This window comes from Nannobrachium achirus (genome assembly GCF_963921795.1).
Source record: "Nannobrachium achirus genome assembly, chromosome: 2".
NCBI classification, from domain to species: Eukaryota; Metazoa; Chordata; class Actinopteri; order Myctophiformes; family Myctophidae; genus Nannobrachium; species Nannobrachium achirus.
Window position 1 is genome coordinate 19,393,664 of NC_137811.1, and position 19,714 is coordinate 19,413,377.

A 19,714-nucleotide genomic window follows, 5' to 3' on the forward strand; every position below is an offset into this window, starting at 1 on the left:
ATAATGACTTGGAGTTGTTGTTCCTTTAGAAAGAAAGAGAGATCATCAGATCCTAATATTCAAAAACTCACAAGAATAGAATGGTCTATCGAGTACAGTAGCAAGCAACTGTTTAATTTGACTAGTTAATAAGATAACAGTTTTAATACATGATTTGTATGCTTGCTTAATAGTAATATAATATTATAAGCAATATGATAATGCTCCTGTGTGACAGACAAACCAAAGGTGGCCTTCTCTGTTGGTTTGACTAATTCTGGAACAGTTGGACCATTTAATGTTGCCACCACTCTAGTCTACACCAAGGTCTTCACGAACATCGGCAACACTTACAATCCAATTACAGGTAGGTGGTGATTAATTGATGTCAATTAAAGGGATATTTCACTTTCAAACATGTTTGGGGTCATTTTAATATCTGCTTGAGCTTTTGTGAGCTCCCCGAAAAGCTTTTTAAGTTGCTTGATTCAGTATTTAGATATTTGATATTAATTATATCGGACACGTATATTCCTATACAAACCCATTGCAACTTCAATGGGTTACAATTGTTATTTTTTCACAATTCTTCACGATTTTTCAAAATATGTGTGTGTGTGTGTGTGTGTGTGTGTGTGTGTGTGTGTGTGTGTGTGTGTGTGTGTGTGTGTGTGTGTGTGTGTGTGTGTGTGCGCGCACGCGCCTGCATGCGCGTGCGTGCCTGCCTGCCTGCACGCCTGCGTACATATGTGTTCTTTCACAGGCCTTTTTACATCACCGGTCAAAGGAGTCTATCTCTTCAGATGTACTGCATTTACCATCCATTCATCAGAGTATTTCCGCATTGAGATGTATAAAAATGATCAGATACTCTTTCATAACATTGGATACAATTCTGCAGGTTATGAATATGTATCTAATGGAATGATCATAGAGCTGGAGATGGGAGACGTAGTTTACATGCGTTTACCTAGTGGGAACAGGCTCTATGATAGCTCAAGCAACCACATGATATTCAGTGGTATTCTGATCTATACTATGTAACACTGGTACCATTACATTAAAGAGATGAGTGTTTGTTGGCCTCCATAATGCTCATATTCATCCTGTCAATAAACACATATTAAAATGCACTGTTGTCAGTTTACTGATTATTTTAACTACTAGATTAGATTAGATGTTCTTTGTTACCGTATCCACATGTGAACATTATTTTTCTGATGTAGTAATGAGTCATCTAGAAAATGAGTAGGCCTATATCCATATCCATATGCCACATGCAGTATAGTATTGTAAGAAAACTACCTGAAACATTCTCAGTGAAAGATGTAAGACCTTTAACAAGATGCATCTTTGTTTTTAGGGTCAGTGGAGAGAATAAATGCTGACACTTGACACAAACACCTTTAGACAAAGGAAATGTACAAGAACAGAAAACATTTGTGGTTTATGTCTAGTGAAAAATTGAGGTATCAATACAGCATGTCCAGCATGTCCACACACCAAAGAAAAAACTTTCGAGTGTAAACACTGTGACAAGGGTTTCAGTTGTTTAGGTCACCTGAAGACACATCAGCGTGTCCACACTGGAGAAAAACCCTTTGTGTGTAAACAGTGTGACAAGGGTTTCAGTGTGTTAGAGAGACTGAAGACACAGTGTCCACAGTGGAGAAAAACCCTTCGTCTGTACACACAGCGTGACAAGGGTTTCAGTGATTTAGACACTCTAAAGAGGCACCAGCGTGATGCAATTCATCACATGTAGATTACTACAATACATTAGAATACAACATCAGGTTTAAAAAGACAATAAATGATGGAATCACAAAAAGAGCTCAAATGCCATGAAAATGTAATTCAACTTCAAGCCACTGGGAATGAAAGTATGAAGTGAGTGTTTTCAATATGAGGATTCTGTCTCTTATCTGAACAACTTGTTGTTGCCTTTCTTCTTAATTACTGTTTACCACTGCAACGTTTTAATTAGAACGGAATCGCAGAAGACAGAGCTTATTCTTCTCCTGCACCTTGGCCAATGTTCATTTTGTAGACTAAAGCTAACTACTAAATTTTAACTGGAACTATATCACATATAAATCACATGTCAACACTAACGTTACATTGGTGAGACTCGGTATAGACATTTTATTGACAGCTTATTACAGAACAGAGACATGTGTTGTTTGTGAAGCGTGTCTTTCATTGCAGTTACTTGATGCTGGGGTCAGTTACTTTTCACCTCAAGATACCATGAGGTTTCTAAAGTGTCTCCTGCAGACTCTGGACAGTATGTCAGGTGACAAAAACAAACACGCATCCCAAATGTCACCACCTTAATCACCTAATATATAAGATATAACTTCCACTTGGTTCCAAGATTTCTAGCGGAAGTGCTGCATTTAACGGACGTTACGTCATGCAGTGCGGGTCCTTTTACATTGCCCAGCGAAAAAAATACAACTTTCGGGAAAATTCAGCCCCACCTCCTAGAACGGTCTCTGCCTCATATCTTGACCAGGCTTTTCTCTTCTCTAAGCCTGGCTACGCGAGGCTACATTTCTCATAATCTACTATAACAATATGACCGCAGGTTATTTGTCGTTTTCCTAAACGGCTGTCCCAGACTGTGTGTCTGTGTTTATGCCATGGGCCCATAGCCAATCAGAGAGAGGTGACGTCATGGAGGCATTTACCTGTATAAGGGCCACGATAGGGTCCGTCTATGCCTGTAGCCAATTAGAGAGGGGCAAAGGGTGACGTCAGGGACATGCTGGGCCCCTGATTCAGCCCGGGAAAAAGGGTTGGAGAGGCCCTCATTGCGCGCTATAGAGAGAGATCTCTCTCTATAGCGCTGCTGCTACTCAAAGATTTGTGACAGTGACAAGCCAGTGGGCCAATTATATGAGTTATATTCCGTCGTTGTCAGGTGGAAACCTTATGTCCAAAACCGTTTGTTTTGTATTTATCATTTTAAAAATGATTTAAACTAGTGAAAACAGCCGATCTGCAGATCTGCTGTTTTCAATACTTTTGTGCAAACAGTTTTATTTTTACTTTTGTGCAAACAGTAAAATGTTTTCCTAATGGCCGGCCTGGACCGGCCGGGAATGAACCGGCCGTTCGGGAGTTGTCCCGCTTTTCCCAATGGCCAGCACGTCCCTGGGTGACGTCATATAATACCGAGGCATATATAAGGGCCACGTCTATGCCCGTAGCATAGCATAATTATGCCAGATGGGCATAGATGGGCATACAGTATGTCCGATAAGCTTGAGCCTTTACTTCTGGGTTTGGTCATCAAGTTGATTCAATGATTCAACTAAATTCACAGATGGATGAATTGCAACTGTTAGATGTGCAAATCGGTGTTATTAGGAATGATGTCAATGGTTTGTGTTGTGTGACGTCAGACCAGAGCTCTGGTCAACCTCAATAAGATGTGACAGTTTCTGAACATCACATTTAGTCTGAGTACGACCAAGAGACACTTTTTACAGACATAGTGTACTTACTGTGAGAGTCACAGACATAATATAGAGACATACAGTAGACAAAGAATATATTAGTCTTTCCAGCCTGCAATATAAAGAAACGCCTTCCAATTTACAGTCCAAGTAGCAGAAGTGGTGTCCATGAACCAATCTTCCAGGACACAAGTGTCCTGTTCTGATTGTCCACGTGCCTTCACGTCTCGGGTCACCCTCCATGAAGACTTGATGTTGAGGTGCCACAACAACCTCTACTGTCAAATGATGAGCAATGGACAGCTGCCCTCATCTCCCTGTCAAACGATCACCAGCTGTGTAACCAGCCAGCAACAAGGAGACACAGACAAACCGAGATCTTGCGAGGACTTCAACGCAGCCAGGAGAAGTAAAGAAACATTTGATGACCTACACAGGAAAGAAAACCTCTTATGTAATAAGAGTTTCACTGAGGTATCAACACAGCATGTCCAGCATGTCCACACCAAAGAAAAATCTTTCCAGTGCAAACAGTGTGACAAGGGATTCAGTAGTTTAAGTCACCTGACGACACATCAGCGTGTCCACACTGGAGAAAAACCCTTTGTGTGTAAACAGTGTGACAAGGGTTTCAGTGTGTTAGGTAACCTGAAGACACACCAGCGTACCCACAATGGAGAAAAACCCTTCGTCTGTAAACAGTGTGACAAGAGTTTCAGAGTGTTAGAGACTCTAAAGAGGCACCAGCGTGTCCACACTGGAGAAAAACCCTTTGTGTGTAAACAGTGTGACAAGGGTTTCAGAGTGTTAGGTCACCTGAAGGCACACCAGCGTATCCACAGTGGAGAAAAACCCTTCGTCTGTAAACAGTGTGAGAAGAGTTTCAGGCAGTCAGGTACCCTGAAGAATCACCAGCGTGTCCATGTCGGGGAAAAAGCCCTTCCAGTGTAAACAGTTTGACAAGGGTTTCAGTGAGTGAGGGCCTCTGAAGAAGCACCATCGTGTCCACACCACATACGAGCTTCAATCAGTTACAAACCATCATCTCCACACTTCACCAAATGAGTTGTCCACCAGAATGTGCTGACCACTCAGGCCATGCTTAACCCTTAAGTTATGTTCGGGTCATTTTGATCTGTTTAAAATTTTCATTCAAAAAAAAAAAGAAAAAAAGAAAAGAAAAAGAAGTAGAAGTTTACATGTTTTCCACATGAAACTCACTGGCCTTAAAGATTCATCTGTGATTAACATGTAAAAAGAAAAAAAGTATTTTCACTATACCCATGCTTGGGTTTCAAAAACAATACTAATATACATTTTTACTTAACAAATCATCATCATACATTGACTGTCTCAATTCCAAACAATTCATATGATATAAATGATAAAATGAGTTGAAGCATCTGGCAAGAGAAAGCGCTGTTCAGTGTGTCCTACAACAGCAGACAGGAAGAACAGACTGCTTGCAAGAGGTACACTTGTACACATACACTAGGAAGCATGCTTCATAGTGTATGTGTACAAGTGTACATTCATAATGTGACGTTCATGTGTGTCTGTCCATCTGACCATCTGCATGCTGACATCACTGCTACTACACAGTTTCGCTGCCATGGTAACCGTCTGTCTGCTTGATACTCTGACGTCATAGTACTGACATCATCACAGACTGGCCTGGACACGGAACACCATGTATGGGCATAAAGATCCGCCCAACGGGCACTCCAAAAAGGAACAACATATATGGGCATAAAGATCTGCCCAACATTACTTCTCAGACTCCTACATTCAATCCCTCAGAAAACTGTTATGTGATATAGCAAAGCATAAATGCAAACATTTACCATATATATCATATGAATGGTTTGGAATTGAGACCAAGTCAATGTATGATGATGATTTCTTAAGTTAAAATGTATATTTATATTGTTTTTGAAACCAAATATCCCCCAGGTCAAAATGACCTGTGAACAGAACCAAGGTGAAGTGAATCCGAACTTAAGGGTTAAGCGGAATGAAACGCGATGATCCAGGCGACCTGCCTTATGCACAACTCTAGTCTTATATAATGAGTGTTAGTGAGGACCCTTTATAATATGAAGATGGGTGAAAATGGGTGAAAAAGGACGACCTTTAATGAATTTCAGCTCCTAGCGGCACATCATTGCTTGAGGGCACTGGGTCAGCCTGAGAATGTTCCCGTGCAGCTGGTCTGAGAAGGCCTGCAGAGAGAAGCTGCCCTGCACCCTCCTCCTCCCGGCTCGCCCCATGTCCGCACGGAGCCCGGGCTCGCCGAGCAGCCTGGCCATGGCCCAGGAGAAGGCCTCCGGCGTGGGCTCGCACAGGAAGCCCGTCTCCCCATCCACCACACTCTCCAGGGGGCCCCCAGAGTTGGCAGCGATCACGGGGCAGCGGCAGTACATGGCCTCCACGGGGACGATGCCGAAGTGCTCCCCGCTCGGCGTGTACAGCACGGCCGCGCTGCCCCGCAGCAGCGCCACCTTCAGGGGGTCGGAGGGCGAGCGCAGGAAAGTGACGCAGCCCTCCAGGCCGAGCCGCGCCGCCAGCTCCTTCAGCTCGACATGGTGCCGGACGTTCTCGGCCACCCGCTCGTCGTACCCCCCGGCCACCACCAGGTGGACGCCCGCTCTCCGGCCCGCCGGCAGGCTCTCCCTCAGGGCGGCCAGGGCTTCCAGCGCCAGGCCTAGGTTCTTCTTGCGCTCGTAGCGGTTGAGGGACAGGAACGTGCAGGTGGTTCCCTCAGGGAGCAGGCCCTCGAGGCCCCTCGGCTCGGCGGACGGTGCGTCGAAGGCGTCGGTGTTGAGCGAGGGGTAAAGGACGTCCGTCCGGACCCCTCCGAGGCTGCGGAAGGTCTCCCTGAACACTCCCGCGGTGAAGCGGCTGTTGACCAGGACCACGTCGGCCATGCCCGTGGTGCGTTCCTCCAGCCAGTCGATGGGAGCGCGGTACAGCCTCCTCAGGGCCGACCCCCTCTGACTCAGCAGTCGGTCGGGGAAGTGGCAGTAGAACAGCACCTTGCTCCGGCGGCGGGACAGCCTCAGGACGGGGATGCACGCCGACACCTGGTCGCAGAATACCACGTCGTACCGGACCCCGCTGAGGATCAGACAGAGGGCGACATAGAGCATCCGCAGGTAGGCGCACGGGGCGCGCAGGCGGCCCCACACCCCGGTGGGCAGCCAGTCGCCCACGCACACCACTGGCAGCCCGGGGTCCAGGGTCTCGGAGAAGCAGTGCGCGGGGTCGTGGTGCGCCGTCCAGATCTGGACGCTGCAGCCGCGGGACCGCAGGGCGACGGCCGCGTCCACGACCAGCCTCTCTGCCCCGCCGATGCCCAGGTCCGGGTGGAGGAACACCACCCGCGCCATCCTCTGTGTCTCAGCAAGGTGTGGAGAGCAGACCTCTGTTTAGTCAGTGTTTATAAAGAGCCCTGATGACACTTATAGCAAGAGTGACAGTGACCCACCTCCCTCTGACAGCTACATATACTTAGACATCTGTTAGGGATGGGATGTTCAAACTGTTTACAGTAGAAAAACACCATCCATTTAGGACTAATACAAATAAAAGATCTTATATAAATGTATCTCTATTGTTTATAAATCCAGTATAAATCTCTCTGTCTGTTTGTGTCTCTCAATCGGCTTCTCCATGTGACGTCACCCAAATGGCCATATTTGTAATACCCAAACTCTCCTGGGTTGGTGCATCTCATCATATGATGACTCATCTCCAAGTCCTTGGACAACAGGTACTGATATTTAATAGTACTGTACTACACTAGTATAATTCATTACATTAAAATCTATATTTTATAATTCATTACATTAAAATCTATATTTTATAAAGCTTAAGTGGTCTGTGTCTGGACAAATATGTCACACTACAGTTAAAGCACTGTTCTGGGGGTAATTTTAAAATATATTCAGGCTTTTGTGTGTGCACTACAGACAGTTTATAAGTTGCTTGATTCAATATTTTTGATATTTGATATTCATTAAGATCAGACAACCTCTATAGGAGTCCTAATAGGTATTAAGGAAATAACTAATTTAAAACACAAGTACCTGTTTCTGGTGAATGATATTATCCCTCTAATGCAGACTAGGGCAATTTTTATACAGCTCATGGTTTACTTCTAAAATGTATTATTTATGGTTATGGTCCTCTGCAAGACAGTCAAGTGAGAATCATATATATTCAGTATGTTTTTAAATGGCTAGAAAGTCTCTTTTCTCAGAAGGCCTTTAATATGAAAGGATTCCTAACTAACGGTTTGTTCCTTGTGTACTCTGCCATTTGACCGAAAGACAATTTATTGGACTGTAAATATAATAGCAATGCAGTACAGTAGGCCTACATGGGGACTTGGGGTACCCCAATACTTCAAATAGATTACACACAACAGCGTTTTTTTATGATTTTTTTACTTCCTATAGTAGGATAATGGTACAAAAGGAAAGCACAAAGCTGAGTTACCGCACAGAAAAGTGATTGTCTCGTCCTCCTTTGTCTTTCTGTTTCTGTCAGGCTGGGCTGCAGGTCAACCTCTAGTCTAGCACATGTCAGTGCAATCAATCACAGTGTTGCACATGCAGATACGTTTACAGGTGGACATTTTGCTGGTAACGTAGACTTCTCAGTGAAGCTGAAACCAGCAGGTAAACTAAACTACCAATCATCTTTTCCACACCGCTTACCTAGACATTTATTTATGTAGTTAATCAGTACATGCATACACATTCACATACTACCTACTGTATGGATTAATTAGTCATTTAAAAATCGCACCAGTGCGAAGTGAGCGGTGCAAACACGAAACACGTGTATATCTCCTTTTATGGGCCGTTCTGTCCGTGGCGTCAGCTAAAAGAATTGCCAGGTAGGAAGAAACTAGACCAGGTCAACCTGGTTGTGCCAGACCCCCTGTCTGTCATCATCATTTATGACATCATGCCTTTTGTAGGCATGTCATCATCATGTCATCATCATATATACCCTTTATATAGAAAAGGGACAGACCGACATTTGCTTATGTAGGCCTACCCATTTCATGGGTCTGGCAAACAGACTCAACATTTATCCATAATTCAAGGATAAATTGTTCTTAGTTGATAAAAAGCTATATCTTTGTGCTGGGTGGTGTCATATCTACTTCTACATCATAGATATGAAGTAGATATGATCCCATCCAGGGTTCATGTGATAAATGGACCTATAAGTAAATAGAAATGCGGGCACTTATCAGTTGTTTTGATATAGTTTGCAATAAAACAGGTATACGAATTTACAACATATCACCGATATCATTCTCAAATTTCAAACAACACAACAGCCTTTGGTAATCAATACCAGTGCACCTTATCAGAAAACTATCAGGTGTAAGTACTACAGTAAGTACAGTAAAGACTTGCCGAGCCAAGTACACTCCCTGGACATGACGCTAGTATGCCGCAGGGACTTAACCCCCAATTCAACCCTTGATGCTGAGTCCCAAATGCCAAGCAGAGTCTTTGGTATGACCCGGCCGGGGATTGAGCCCTGACCTCCCAGTCTCAGGGCGGACGCTTAGTCAGCAAAATATTATATATTTTTCATTAGACCAAGGATGTAGCAGCATTAATAAGCTAAACAACAAACAAAATGTCCGCAGCGTTCGGCAAAGGTCGCCGCTAGTCCACGGCGCGCCTCCGTCGGTTAACAGTTTTTGTCTAACTACTTCCTAACATATTAGGGGCTGTAGTCTGTTCTCACCTAGTGGGCCGAGTGGTCCGCCTCGCTGGGGCCAACAAAAACCACGCTTAAATCTAACCTTAATTACAATTATTTTCGACACATTTTATTTTTAAGATATCAAGCAGTGCTGGTTAAGGGATGCGATCCTGTGGTGTTGGGATTGGAAGTCTAATGCCTGACTTTGCACGCCATAGAGTCAAATTTAACGTGGTCCGCTCGTGAGAGAGGCAGAAGGGGGTGTTGCAAAGTTACAGTGATCGGGTGGGAAAGCACTGTTCGCCTTCTTGACAAGTGGAATCCACAAATCACTGTCTGTGTCCATATGTGTCCCTTTTATGCCCATATTATGAAGATCTCTGATGTCACCTTTTACTTTACTTTATTTGTTTATTTAGACAGGACAATGCATAATGGACCTCACATACGGTGTGTATGCAACGTAAATATGCCGGATTTAGCAAAGATGTTAATTTACATCCGCAGTCCCCACACAGAACAAAACAGGAAGACAGTGGAATACACTACATTAGGAGACAAAGCATAGAAACATACTGTACATACACCTACAGTATATATCCCTATATGAAACAGACACTCTATGAGGTATTCAAATAGAAATTCATGTCATAGTACTGACATCATAGACTGGCCTTCCATTACTATGATATGTGTAAGGCGCTTTTACAAAAGGTACAACAGTTACTCTCTCTGACATGGGTTAAAACAGGTACAACGGGTCTTGCACAACCGGAGGGGAAATGCATTCCCAATGGCCATATTGCTTGCTACCAATGATCCAAGATCGATACCAGCAGACACCCCACTGCCCTACACCCCCCCCCCCCCCCCCCCCCCCCAAGTTTCTATGAGCACATGATTTTCACTACCACTGGTTCTGTTTGTTCCTAAGGGGTGAATTCAAAACATAATTGGTGCTCTTGTGTCAACAATTAAGTAGCATTATACTGAAGCTAACTCCAACAGTTGCTCGGCCTCTCCGTTTTCAGGTGCAGAATATCACATGAGTCAACGACTCACATTTAATGTACTCAATATCAAAATAAAAGTACAGGTATCAAAGGTATTAAGCATATAAAAGTACTACATGCTATTCACAGAATGTTTTAATACTTTAAATAAGGCCACCCATATGTGATTAGAAATGATAATGTCACAATGGCTACTGTCCAGTGAAAACCATACACTGTTCAATGAATTATGTGATTTTCATTATTTACAAATAAAACGTTGTATTCAACAGGCTAACGGTGTGTAATTAGACAAATTATGAGACAGATGCTCGTTATATTCTGTTCAGGACTTAATTTATAAGTAGACCCATATAATACTATCATAACCAGGAAAGTTTGACATCTGTCGTTGCTGTTGTGTTGGTCATGTTGAATAATGACTTTCTCAATACGTGTTGTATCTTAAGTATATACAATCATGGTATAAAACAGTTAATTACGTTGTAAGTGACTTAAATGTTGATGTTTCTTGCTACCCAGACCTGATTGTCAGCATGGTCAGTAGAACAAGCCATACCATAGGTATTAAAGATGAAGTCATGCTGTCCTCGTAGAATGTGTTATTAAATGTTTTATGTGTTATTATGTTACAATCGCTTTGAACCTGGCTTTCTGCAGGTGTGAATTCAGTTTTAGGGCAGGGGACTGAGATTGGTGCAAAGGAATGGAGAGGAGCTCCAGACAGAGATGGCACTTGTTGCTCCTGTTTAATAAACTTGAAATTAGACTCTGTCATGTCTTCACACAGCTTGGAATTCTTGTTTCTTGTTTCATTTTTATTTTATTTTTCCACAAACATGGATTGATTTTATTTGAAAAAGAAAGTTATGGGTGGGTGGTTGGGGCATTTCCAGGCCAGCAAATCAATGATGCAGGCCTGATCTTTTTCTTCTTCCTCAATCTCTTTCCACCGTTTCTTGAAATGACATTGGTGGAGCTTGTATGACAAAGACTTTCACCCACTTTTATTCTTTACTTCTGTAAACCTCTGATGTGACAATAAACTTGACATTAATTGAGTATTGAGCTAGAGCTAGTGTTTATTTATTTATTCAAAAAATCGTAATGCCCTAAAAGCGGCCACCCATCGCCTATAACAGTGGCTCTCCTTTTCAGGCCGGCTATTTTCAAAAATGTTGCCTCTTTCTCATATCATTTGACAATTTGGCCAATGTTTGACCAGTGTTTATAGTATAGTTTGTTGATTAACATCAAAACACATAAACAAGACATACAACTAAAAGTAATGGGATTGGAGGGGGAAGAAAACAGGTGGGGGGGAAATAAAGGAGGGGCGGAGGGGTCAGAACTCAGGAGGAGGAGCTATAAGCTAGTAGCCTATTTAACCATGAAATACCTATCTCTATTTACACATGCTGAAGAAGCTAGAAGCACACACATCTGCAGATAGGCTGATCCTCCCACTGGAAACTTTTTTTCAACATTTTTGTTCAGCTTATGTCTCTTTGAATCTTTTGTCTGTAACAACTTAAGTCTAAGGTAAGCTCTTATTTTCTCTGTTCTCACCCTTTTAAATGTGACATATTTTAAACTCTCGAGTGGGTGTGCAGTGCTGTGGCAAGTTTAAGATGTTTTTTATTTTATTTTTTATGTACTTATTTAGCAGCTTACTTATTTACATAACTTTATCCTAGCCTATAAGGGTCGTTCTCCATTGACAGAACCCTGTGTGCGCAGTGCACACGTCCATATCCTTTATTATTACACGGTGTCTTTTTGGGCTGTGCTAACCACTCCTAAATCTGGCTTTATCTGTTTGTCCTGCCTCACCCTTTGTACGTATAGCCTGGTCATGTCACATTGTTGGCCAAGCTTTGCGGAACGCTTAGTGAAATGAACACATAAATAGCACCGCTTACTTTTTGTATTATAGAGTCATTTTCAACATGTTTCAAAAGTATAGGAATAGTTTGTATGTGACCAGGGGCGTCACACTCACAAGGGAGGGGGGGGGGGGGGGGGGGGGGGGGAGTGGGACTGAGTTACTAGGGCCCAAGGAGGAGGGGCCTTCATTATTTCATCTATTGAAAAATAGCAGATATACACGCTCACAGCAGCTTGTAGATCTGCAATTTTTGAAAAGTCGTGAAAATGTGTGCAAATCTTTGAATATATGTATTTTTAAGTGAACATTTGTAACTCCAATTTTGCTTCTGGGGGGTCCCTGGAACTAAATATTTTGAGATGGGGGTCTGTGGCCAAATACATATCATTTTGGGGGTCCTTCACATGAAAAAGTTTGAGCATGATCTACAAGCTCACAGCTTGTAGATCTGCTATTTTTCAATATAGTTAAAGTACCCAGGGCCCAGAATTTGGTGCGACACCCCCTTATGTTTTCTACACAACAGACATTAGCACGTACGTATTCATGTATGTATGCTGCACATTTGTATGCACACAAGCTGATCAGTATCAGTATGCAACGCATGTATGATTATTCACATTTTGTAACACCATTAATAATCACTGCTCTCCCTTCTTTTTTACAGATCACATTTCTCCTTTGCTTTTCAGCTGTGTCTCATCCAGAGACGACTATGGCATCCTCTCAGGTAGATACTCTAGACTAGAGGTTTACTGGCAAATAGAAACTCAGAATGAGGTTTCATTGTGGCAATTGATGCATATTGAATGAAATAACACCTGCAACTCATTTCTTTAGGACTCGTCGGTGAAAATATTGACCGCCAACTCGGTGAAACTTGTCGAGTGGCTCAGCTCAGATCGCCACATCCTACAGCATGCAAATGCCGACGGAATTATCGATAGAAGAATTTACAAACAACTGATGTATACAGCACGAGCTCAGCCAGAAGATGCTTGTATTGACCTTATTGACGCAATGATTGATAAAGGCGAGGAAACTTCATCTCGGTTCCTTAGACTTCTAAAAAAAACTGAGATTCAAGACACATATCCGCAACTCAAGGAATGGAATCGTTCTTTTACTGTCACTGTGCCAGGTAAACATTGTATTATATCAAATAATATCAAACTATCATATTAATCATGTCTAAACACTGCATTAAAGCCTCTCACTTCTCTATTCCGTAGGACCAGAACCAAAGATCACAAACAGCCTTTCTGTTCCAGGTACAGACCCTCTTCACACAAGATATCCATAATTCCATACAAATTTCTCTTCCCAACTTACCATCTTGAGACATCTTACTTATTGCAGAATGTTATCCTTTGTTTTTGTGTCCAGACAAAAAGGCTTTCTTCATCAAGAATCGTGGGGCTTTGGTCCAAAACGTGGTGAATGTGGAGCCCATCGTTGATGACCTGATAAGCAGGGGGTTCCATGCTGAACTGGCTGCCACAGCCAGTGCTCAGATCACAGACCCAGCACGCATGAGAAAGATCCTTGGAAGTGTGAGCAGCAAGAAATATGCAGAAGTCCTGTTCGACGCCCTACTCGAGCATCAAAATGATGTCATGATGGACTTACTGGGATAAAATACACACACACACACACACACACACACACACACACACACACACACACACACACACACACACACACACACACACACACACACACACACACACACACACACACACACACATATATTTTTTCTTTCTTTCTTTAAAAAAAATGTATCCCACGATTTGGTAACCTATTTTTCATTTTTCAATGAGATATTGTTTAGATACTTATTTATTTGTATTTATTTTGTATCATGTGTAGGACATGATAAATGTCTACTTGCATTTCACTACTCAGGTTGTACTTTTATTTGGGAAAACATTCTGTAGAGAAAAAGGAAAATAAAGATACAGTGCTATGATGTGACATTCTGATATTGTAATGAACTTGTTGGTCATCAATTGAAACATGTATTAGAAAAAGATTTGTTTTTGTGAATAGATTGTAAAAAGGACCACTATGCCAAAAAATAAAAACAAATATTATAAAACAACCCTCCTTTGAATATGGACTTTAAAATTGACTTTATAATTTTCATATTTAGTTGGAAATAGTTGAGTGAAAACACACTTCACAAAAATATAAAGATTAAGCCTTTTTTTATATTTTCATCCATGATACACTAGATGAAAACAGAACTAAATTGTCCAACTTGACCATACTGTATAATCCAAACCAGTTTACCCCTACAAATTAATAAAGTGTGCAGACACAGCTGAGGGCTCCAGTATGTTATTTGAGTAGTCCCTTGAATGGTAGTTTTGAAGTGACCTGTTATTCTATATGCACTAAACCAGTAGGACAATTGGCACAGTCACTTTCACATTGCGACAGGGATCTCCATGTATGGCCATAAAAGGGCATGATGTCAGATTTCATAGACATCATAGAACGTTCACGTTACGAATAACTCTAAAGCCCCTTTTCGACTGCAGCTTTAGCACCACACCACACCACACTACACCACACCACACTGCACCACATAAAAATATCTACATTTTCCATTACACAAAAGTACCCCTATCGGTAAGAAACAAATGTATCCTTTTAACTGTGATTATAATACAATATAAATGTGTATTACAACTATCCAAAATTATAATACACTATAATAGATTATAACTGTGATTATATAACACTATAAAGTATTATTATTTTCCTTTTTTCTTAATGCAAACAAACATGAACATACAAATACAAATCCCCACCCACCCACCCCACAGACCTGTACCAAGGAAAGAAAAACACATGACAAAGACAAGGAAAAGAAAACAAAACAAAAGTAAAAAAAAAAAAAAAAACTAAAATAAATATAATTGCACTATGTTGCAGTTACAGTTTCTGCCTTCATGCTCTCTATGAATGACATGAAAGGTTGCCAGGCTATGTCAAATTTTTCAATTGATCCCAGAAGGGAATATCTAATTCTCTCTAACTTAATGAACTGCATAACTTCTCTTATCCAATGTGAGTAAGTGGGAGGAAGCGAGTCTTTCCATTTAAAAAGTATCAGCCTTCTGGCCAACATTGTACAGAAGGCCAAGACATTACCCTTGACATTATTTAGTGACACCTCCGGCGGCATAGTACCAAATATTGCAATATAGGGAGAGTAGTCAAGTGGTTGTCCAATAACTTTAGATAATGTATCAATCACAGACTTCCAAAAGTCGTACAGTGTTGGACAAGTCCAAAACATATGGAGTAGATCTGCAGGAGCCTGCTTACATCTATCACATAGTGGATCGATATTGGGTTTAAATTTGGACAATCTAGCTTTGCACCAATGGAGTCTATGGACAACTTTAAATTGTATGACAGCATGACGCTGAAAGATGGACGAAGAATGAATCCTACGTATAATTATTTGCCGGAATTTGCTGGAATTTGTTCTCCTAAATCTTCCTCCCACTTAATCTTGAGATTATCTAGAGATGCCGAGTCATGTAGATTAAGAAATTCGTATATTCTCCCTATGATCCGCCTGAGGTCAGTTCCTTGGCTAAAGATAGTGTCCAACAAGGACGCAGAGGGCCTCTGAGGGAACCCTGGGAGCTGTGATTTAACAAAGTCCCGAACTTGAAGATATCTATAAAAATGTGACCTAGGAATACCGTATTTGCTCACCAGTTGTTCGAAGGATGCAAACACATTATCCACATAGAGATCATGTAGGGATGAAATCCCACCCCTACGCCAGACATCAAATGCTCCGTCTAACATTGAGGGGATAAACATATGGTTTCTGACAATTGGAGCATAGAGACACAAGTCGTTCAATGCAAATGACCGTCTAAACTGGTTCCATATTTTAACTGACTGTATAACAATGGGGTTATTACTGTAAAATGAAGTAGGCTTTTGAGGTGGGAGTTCGGAGCATAATAATGCTGGCAGAGAAGTGGGAGCACAAGATAAACCCTCTAAAGCCAACCACTCCGGGACATCAGGCTCATCTACAGCCTTCATCCAGTACATTAGTGCCCTAATGTTGGCTGACCAATAATAAAAGATAAAATTTGGGAGTGCCATGCCACACTGTGGGCGAGGTTTTTCAAGTATAGCTTTTCGAATACGTGGACTTTTATTGTTCCAGATGAAGGCAGAGATAAGAGAGTCCAAAGTTTTGAAAAATAACTTAGTTCAATTTTTTTTTTTTAAGTATTAATATATTACTATGATCATTATAATACACTCTAATAGATTATAATAGTGGTTATAACACAATATAATCTATTATCATGTATTACAACTATATCCTGGTGGTCTAAATGAAAAGTCAGTGAGTGATCAGTCATTATGAAGTGTTTGGCCCTGTTTGGCCTAGCTCAGACCTACTCTAGATTGGATACTTTTTAGTACCACGTTTAGTACCACTTTCACACCACTCTACCCAGGTCCTTGTAGTGGAAACATTTCTTATTAAATCATCCACCTCTCCAGCCTTCCATGTTACAATCTCACTGTCATGCCTGAGCGCATGATGTGGGAACATTATCTGCATGAGATATTGTAAAGGTCTTGAAGGCCAATGAAGGCCCTGAATCAGGTTGTGGGCCACAACCAGGTACTGTAGGCGCGCCACAGACAGTTGCGAGAGCTATCGTATCCGTATCGTCTGAGAATGAGGGAGGTAGGGGAAGTCAAAATCATTGTCAATGAAGGTCACATGGTTTTTTGTCTCTTGGCCAAAAGACAGCCTTCGGTTGAGCAAGAAACACGGCAACGACATGAAACCACGTGACTTAGATAGAAAATGAATTGGACTTCCCCCTCTCCCCTCATTCTCAAAAGATACGGAGAAGATGTCTCACGCGTATGTCTGAATGCGGCCTAAGACTCCCTAAATCGGGAGATACGCGACCGTCAGGTCGCATACACAAACTTTAGAGGGCAATGGTAGCCAATCAGGAGGGAATATGGGAAATGGGACAGATCCATGTTGATGACATGACTCTAGCTAGACATGTCTGTGTATACCGCTTTGTGTGATTTTTCTTGCTTCCTTTTTGTCATGTGCAGGACATTACAAAATTATACTGGCAGCATTATCTGATGCATTTCTCTACTCAGGTTGTATTTTTATATGGGAAAACATTTCTTTGAAAACATTCCGACTTTCAGTCATACCAGTTAACCAGTATTCTCAGCAGAATGCAGTTTTGCCTCTGTTTGTTTCTATGGGGCTTTTAAGCTTGTAAAATCATGTTTCTACCACTTTTTCTAGTCACATGTTCAAATACTGGATTCTGATTGGCTAAATTCCGGAGGTTATGGCAGAACAACCGCCGCAGTTGTGTGAGGACGAGATCAATGCGCCTCAGTGTACATCCGGGGACTTCAGGAGGTAGTCGGAACACCTTTCCCCCAACCAACATATGACGGTCGTAGCGGTCCTATGTTTACTAACGTGCGTACGACGTCGCCGATTTATTTGGATCCAATGCAATCCGCCAACTTTAAAGCCCCTTTTCTCTGAACCTATGCCTTTCTGGAAGCGAACAGCCTCTATTTACGGCCGGAACGGTCCTTCTAACTGACGTTAGCTTAGCTGTATGCTAGACATCTTTCTCTGCATGGAGTTGGCGTCATCTGGTGGTGAGTAGAAGTTGTGTGAGGACTTGTCCGAGATCAATGCGCCTCAGTGTACATCCGGGGACTTCAGGAGGTAGTCGGAACACCTTTCCCCCAACCAACAAATGACCGTGGCAACGGTCCTATGTTTACTAACGTGCATGCTATAGTCGCCGATTTATTTGGATCCAATGCAATCCGCCAACTTTAAAGCCCCTTTTCTCTGAACCTATGCCTTTCTGGAAGCGAACAGCCTCTATTTACGGCCGGAACGGTACTTCTAACTGACGTTAGCTTAGCTGTAAGCTAGACGCATGGATTAGTATGGAGTTGGCGCCATCTGTTGGTGAGTAGAAGATGTTGTTGGTGGAACTATCTGCTGTCTCGCGGAAGTTTTATAGGCAATAATGATTGTAACTTAAGATCCTTGCAAGTTACAACTATGTGTTTTCTTTCATGTATAAGGGAAAAAGTGGTAGAAAAGCTATTTACCACTCGGGGTCGGACATTATGCTCTGATAATGTCCTGTGTGAGGGTGTTATCGGACTCGGCTTCGCCTCGTCCGATCACCCCCTCACACAGGACATTATCAGAGCATAATGTCCTCTCACTCGGGGTAAATTGCTTACATACATTGAGATGCAAGTACCCATGGAATAATTGTTGTGCAATGAGATTGAGATATCCTATGATATTTAGTTGTTTTTATTTTATTTGTGTGTGCAGAACATACATTTGTACTTAATACATTATGTGATGCATTTATCTATACTCAGGTTGTATTTTGATATGGGTGGGGAAAAATAGATAGTGATATGGTGTGACATTCTGATATTGTAATGACGTTTATGGTCTACAATTTAAACATGTAACTGGAAAAAGCTTTGTTTTGTGTCCAATCCATACTGCATGTCCAGGATGATTTTGATTGTAAAAAAGCTAAAGAAATAAAAACAAAGATACAAAACAACCCTCCTTAGAATAGGGACTTTTATTATTATTTTCTTTATAGTTTTCATATTTAGTTGTAAATAGTAGAAGTACGTATAACCAAAATGTTATTTGTAGCCTACCCATATTGTCTTCATTTTTAAATTGTATAATAGACTCTCATCCCCAGACAATCACATGCTTTAATATAGGCTTCAGAGGGTCAACAATATATCATTCTCATTACATCTATGGGAGACTTGTCTTCTCACTCATCAAGTTCTGAAATCACTAGTGTAAAACACTAAATACTTCCCATATAGTCTGCATAATGAAAAAAGAAAAGAAAAAAACAACACCACTGTCTGTATGACATTAATGTTGATAATTGTATCTTTTGATGTACCGGCCGAGAATGACACTTTTTGGCCCTCCTTCACATCTTTTTGATCTTTCTAAACAAATTAAAAATGTCTTCTAAGTGAAAATAAACAAACTGTCTCGCCATCTGGAAGAAAAAACTAAAAACAATTAAATCTCGATTTTAAGGATTTCCATAACTGTCATGTACTGTATTCTTTCATATACAATGTCTGACCATCATTTTGCGAGAGAGCTCCAACTGTGAAACAGATTGGATGTGTTTTCTGTACTGTTACCTTGCCTGTCTCTCTCAAAATATAGTAAATTCCAATTAAACACTCTGAGTTCTCTCATGTCTTATTTCTTTGAATTAAGGGAGTCTTTGAATTAAGCGAGTCTTTGAATTTTTGTCCACATTTTGTTGTAATAAAAACTCTGTAATAATTAGCTCATAATGTAATAAAATCACAGGGCTCCACATAATATGGGTATATTTTCATTACATGTTAGTGACTCTTGACTCGAGTGGACTCGGTTGGGGAAGAGTCCCGAGTCCCTTTGTCCGAGACCGAGTCAAGACCAAATAAAGGCATGGGCGAGACTGCGTCAATGACAATCCAGACTCGAGACCGGACTCCAGTACTACAACACTAGTGTGGAC

At 41.5% G+C, this 19,714-nt stretch overlaps 1 protein-coding gene across 1 annotated transcript; it reads right to left on the bottom strand.

The window, feature by feature from the left end:
• Nucleotides 1–5,593: 5,593 nt before the first annotated feature.
• LOC308296978 (alpha-1,3/1,6-mannosyltransferase ALG2-like) lies at nucleotides 5,594–6,832 on the bottom strand (the record flags this gene model as incomplete). Its single annotated transcript, XM_080740353.1, has 1 exon — nucleotides 5,594–6,832. The coding sequence occupies one exon, from the start codon at nucleotides 6,830–6,832 to the stop codon at nucleotides 5,594–5,596; it is 1,239 nt and encodes a 412-aa protein (XP_080596479.1).
• Between the last annotated feature and the right edge of the window lie 12,882 nt (nucleotides 6,833–19,714).